This window comes from Otolemur garnettii, unplaced genomic scaffold (assembly GCF_000181295.1).
Source record: "Otolemur garnettii isolate 467f Iridium unplaced genomic scaffold, OtoGar3 scaffold00013, whole genome shotgun sequence".
Classification (NCBI taxonomy): domain Eukaryota; kingdom Metazoa; phylum Chordata; class Mammalia; order Primates; family Galagidae; genus Otolemur; species Otolemur garnettii.
Genome location: NW_003852408.1, coordinates 23,580,459 through 23,586,242, shown reverse-complemented (window position 1 = coordinate 23,586,242; position 5,784 = coordinate 23,580,459). Strand labels below are relative to the sequence as shown.

The following is a 5,784-nucleotide window of genomic DNA, read 5'->3' as shown; positions in this document are numbered from 1 at the left end:
AAGTAGGAGATAGAATTGTCCACATAAAGATCTAAGAGTTGGGACCATGCCACTATACTTCAGCCTGGGTGACAAAGTAAGACCTTGCCTCTAAAATTTTATATACATACATGATTACTTTCTTTCTTATCAGTGAAATACTAGCAGAAAGGTTATTTTTTTATTTGTAAAAAGATATTTCATATAGAACATAAGTTTGCCTAAGGAGGTATCTGTGATGGTAATTTTTTTTTTTTTTATGTTCAACACCATAGGTATCTATGCCAGCAGCTCACGCAACATCATCTGCTCCCACCGTAACTTTAGTACAGCTGCCCAATGGGCAGACAGTTCAAGTCCATGGTGTTATTCAGGCGGCCCAGCCATCAGTTATTCAGTCTCCACAAGTCCAGACAGTTCAGGTATGTGTATAAAAAGTTTTGCATCTGCTTCTTTAACTGTTGTTTATAGCCATATCTCTCTCTTTTCATTAGTTACAAAAATAAGGGCACATGTAGTTCAGAGTTGATTTTACTCCATAGTAAAGGAATATACTGCATCTATAGATCATACGCCTTATGTATAGGAACATATAAACACAAGAACAGACAAACAACCTGACTTCTTCAGGTACAGAAAAAAAAGGATTGGGAAAAGTACTTAAGTACATGGGATAAAGAAGAATTATTTGGGAGAATGTGTAGAGCTAATATATTTCAGTTAAGGAAAACTGAGATACAAAAATAACTACAATTTTCTAAGCCTGCAATTGGAAGAAAATAAACCCTAGATCAAACATTAATTAATGACCTTACCTAAGATATTATTTGAACTTGGAGACAAATAAGCATTTGTAAAATCAGTTATGTTTAGGGGTACTAGTTAGGGTATATAACTTTGAAATAATAATACATCCAGAAGATTCATCTTAAAAGTCAGAAATTATACTATGCATGTTATCTTATTCTTTCAGGAGATGATCCAAAGGGGAAAAAAGGCACTGTAAATCTTTGAAAGTGACTACTCTGTTTAACTATAGGGTACCAAAAGCATATAGATCTTTGCAATTGAGCTTATTGAAAAAAAAAAAAAAAAAAGACTTGAACATTCATTCAAGTAGGCCATAACCCCAGCCTCCCATTTCATATTTTTTGCTTCACAGTCTTCCTGTAAGGACTTAAAAAGACTTTTCTCCGGAACACAGGTGAGTCCTAGGTCCTAGATTTGGAGAGATCTATTATTAGAAAGGAAGGTGAGAAATTATTCTTTATGTCTTTGTCCTCTATAAACATGGGATTTCAACTTGAATAAAAACTTCAAGAAATCTTCTGGTCTAGACCAAACATGTTACCTATTTAGCCCTTAGTCTGTTACTTACCAATCTGTGTAACATTTCTCCCCTTTTCCAAATGGTAGTAGGGAGTTATTTGAACACTTCTGGAGTTTCCTAAAGTAATCTATTTACAATTGGGGGTGATTGCCAAAATACTCTTGCCCATGGTGATCAGGAATATTTCCTCCTATAACTTATACCAGGTGATCCTAGTTCTATTCTTGGAAACTAGGTTAGCAAGTCTGATTCCTTTTCGATTGAACTGCTTCCTCTTCCTTATCCCCACACTCTTCATATTTTTCTTTCTTTCTTTTTTTTTTTTTATTGTTGGAGATTCATTGAGGGTATAAGAAACCAGGTTACACTGACTGCATTTGTTAGGTAAAGTCCCTCTTAGAATTATGTCTTGCCACCCTTCATATTTTTAAGAAAATTTCCAGATTAAACAAATTCTTATTTTTCTTTAGCCATTTATTATATAATATAACATTGATTCTTCTTCACAATCTTGGTGGCTTTCCTCTAGATGAAAGCTATTGCATTTTCCTTGAGTGTGGCAAACAGGACTGGTTGATATTTGTAGTGGGAGAACTGTTCTGTTTTTCCTGAAAGCATTCTATTATTAATGTTAGCCATTTATACTGTTGAGTCATTGAGCTGCATTACCTACCTCTACTTCATTCTGTTAAGTGTTTTTTGGTTTGCTTAGACACTTATGTTGGGGGGAGAGATACGTTTTTAAGTGAATTCATCAAGGTGTATGAATTTCAATAAGACACTGAGAATGGAATTTGGTAACAAGTAGGAGATAGAATTGTCCACATAAAGATCTAAGAATTTGATACGTGTAAGAAATCACAGCAAGTGAGTGTTGGTCCGTTGCCTCAGTTTTTATTCCATTGAATGCCGACTTACCATTCTCCATACTATGCCATTACTAATTCCCTTCTTATATTCTTCTCTTAATAATAGTGGAAAGAACTTGACCTGCTAGTCAGGAAACCCAGATTCCAGACTTGGTTTGGTGGTTTATAAGGCAAATGACCTTGGGCACATCGTCCTCTTATAGTCATATAGAAGAAGGTCTTTCTATAAAGAACACACAAAAATTACTAAAATTATAACCACAAAATACACTAAGACTATAATTTTTGGTTATAATATGTGATATTTAACTGTTGATTATATTGTTAATTTTAATCTTTATTTGGAACAACATAATTTGAACCTGGGAGGCCAGACACGTTGCCTTCCACCTAGCACTTTGGAAACCAAGGCAGAAGGATTGCTTCAGGACAGAAGTTCAAAACCTGCCTAGATGTATAGTGAGACCCTGTCTCTACAAAAAATAAAAAAAAATGTATTGTAGTCCCAGCTGCTGAGGAGACTGAGGCAAGAGGATCACTTGAGCCCAAGAATTTGAGGTTACAATGAGATATGATCACTGCTGCATTCTAGCCTAGGGACAGAGGGAGACCCTGTCTCTAAAAAAAATAAATGGGAAGTATATGGCCATTTAATTTTATAGAAATATGTATTTATCAAAATATACATATATATTTGTCTTTTCAAGAACGTATTTTTTCATTAAGGTGAGCTGTTCATATAATTTTAAATGTATGTATTTGCAAAAGAGAAGTTGAATTTTCTGAACCCTGGATTCTACAATAGAGACACGGCCAGACTATTTTTGTTTTCCTTTAAAGGATCTAAATCATGGAAAAATCTATTAAACTTAAAGTCATTTCAGCTGGTTAACAGTTATTAGTATTAATAACTAGGAAGTAGTTTATATCAAGAGGTGATCAAACAAGGAGGTTCCTCATACTTCTAGATGGGAGAATGTTAGTATTCAGAGCAAAATTTCCAAAATATACAAAGTTCATTTCTCTTCATGTGAGAATAAGATATTAAGACTTCTGTTTGTATAGTTTAATCTTATATGATTACTGTAGAAACTAATCTGTACTAATGTTTTAAATATGGCTTGGTTTTAGTGTCCTAACTTTCATATCTGTATGTATATATATAAACCACCCCTTAGTAGATTATGTGAAAAACTTTGCCAACATAGTGGGAATTGCACTGTGTATAGGGGTTGACAGTGACATCCTCACTTATTATTCATTAATTTTGGCCTCATTTCGGTATAGTACAGTTTAAATGTGCTAGTGAAAGGACATACAGATTATGTTACTCCAAATTATATATTATATCCATTCCTTCAACAAATGTTTATTGATCCCTTGCTATGTGCCAGTCACTGTTCTACGTGGTATGAAAGATAGCACTGAACAAATAATACTTCTCATTGAAGATCATATTTGAATAAAGAGAAGCAAAGTATGAAAAAGCATGTCAGGTGAGAATAAGTGCTAGAGAAATAAATAAAACAGGAGAAAGGGACAGAGGATGTTGTAGAGGGAAGGGTGTTCTAGTTTTGTAACATGCTCAGAGAACACGGTGAGCAAAGACCAGAAAGCAGTGAGAGAGCCATGCTAGTATCTGTAAAAGGAAGCCCAGAGGTTTAAACTCTACAAATGGAATGTTCTAAACTGCTCAGACATCTATTCTAAAGTGTCAGGAGGTGTTGAACTTACTTGTTTAAAAAATACAATATAGTAGCCGTCTTATGATTGTGTAATAAACTTAGAGCCAGAGAGATGAAAATACACTAGATAAATCTTGTTAAAAACTTGTATAATTGGCTCGGTGCCTGTGGCTCAAGTGACTAAGGCACCAGCCACATACATCTAAGATGGCAGGTTCGAATCCAGTCCGGGCCTGTCACCAAACAACAATGACGGCTGCAACCAAAAAATAGCCAGGCACTGTGGCGGGTGCCTGTGGTCCCAGCTACTTGGGAGGCGGAGGCAGGGGACTCGCTTGAGCCCACGTGTTGGAGGTTGCTGTGAGTTGTGATGCCACAGCACTCTACCCAGGGGGACAGCTTGAGGCTCTGTCTCAAAAAATAAATAAATAAATAATAAAAACTTGTATAATTGATAGATGAAAGTGAAAAATGATTTTATTTAGTAAGCACAGCTTAAAATGGATTTAGTTTTATCTGCATATGATGAATTTTCTTCTCCAACACTAGCTTGTGTTAAATCACATTTCAAAAAACCCAAGCTTAAAATCAGATTTCTGAATTACTGTTAGCAAATATTGAAGTGATTTTTTAATAAAGTGTATTAAATCACATTCTCACCATAATGAAAAATTAAATGATTTACCTTTAATGTTGAAATTAGTTTTTTATGTATATGTATATACACTTATTCTTACCTCTTTAAGAACTCTGGTTTTTGTTTGTTTTTGAGACAAAGTCTCACTATGTCGCCCTCAGTTAGGTGCTGTGACATAACAGCTCACGGCAACCTCAAACTCTTGGGCTTAAGCAATTCTCTTGCCTCATCCTCCGAAGTAACTGGAACTACAGGTGCCCGGCACAACTCCCGGCTATTTTTTGTTGTAGTTGTCATTGTTGTTTTAACTGGTCTGGGCCAGTTCGAACCTGTCAGCCTCACTGTATGTGGCTGGTGCCATAACCACCATGCTATGGGTGCCAAGCCAGAACTCTGATTTTAAAATATAAATAGTTCACTTTAAAAATTTATTAGTAAGATACATATACTTATGCAAAATTTTCTTTTTATTCTCTGTCCTATTGGATCCAGGGATAAAATTTTCTTATTTACAGGGGAGATCTTGTAAATAACTTATAACTCTTCAAATTACGAGTTTGAAGATGATTGCTCTAGATCAGTGTTTTTCAACCTATTTTATCTCATAGCACGCTCGAACCTATAGTTAAACTTGCGAGGCATATATATTGATCCAAACAAAGGGTAAAAAACAGAATATACTTACTGTGTTTTGAACGTCTTTCAAAAACAGTTTAATTGATCTTTAAAAATTTTCACAGCATACCAGTTGAAAATCATCGCTTTAAACTACTTGACCAATCTAAAACTACATCTACAAATGGTAGTTTCGCTTTTTGAAAATTTCTTGTCTTACAAGTGGCCAAAATTAAGGAACTTAGGAAGAGGTTAATAAGAGAAGTATGCACAAAGGGAAGTAAAACTCAACGGAAATTAAGCAGGTAGGAGGGGGGGGAAGAAGAGGGGTAAAATTATACCTAATGGGTACAGTGCTCACTATCTGGGTGAAGGGCAGCTTTACAACTTTGAGTCAATCTACACAAAGCAAATTATCAAAACATGTGTACCCCTAATAATCTGTAAATAAAAAAAACAAAAATAAGGTAAGTGAAAGTAGATGAGGATCAGAGGAAGAGTTTCAGTTATCGAAATACCATAGTAATCTGTGATACTTAAAATTGAGATATAGTTTTCTATAGGGCTATTTTAATAATCTATTAAATGTATATTGAACTATAATAATTTATAAAATGGATTTTTCACGTGGTTTTTATTAGTCTCAGAAATGTGTATTCTTTTTTTTTT

General features: G+C 34.6%; 1 protein-coding gene across 3 annotated transcripts in view; it reads left to right on the top strand.

Moving 5' to 3' along the window:
• Positions 1 to 5,784, top strand: part of CREB1 (cAMP responsive element binding protein 1) — a 68,588-nt gene that overhangs the window by 24,076 nt on the left and 38,728 nt on the right. For 2 of the 3 annotated variants that reach the window (XM_003784996.2, XM_023510340.1), the window contains exon 3: positions 255 to 401. In XM_003784996.2, the coding sequence (XP_003785044.1) occupies positions 255 to 401 (147 nt within the window). Of the gene's footprint in view, positions 1 to 254; positions 402 to 1,141; positions 1,184 to 5,784 lie in introns of all 3 variants that reach the window. The other variant, XM_003784997.2, reaches the window with a different exon arrangement.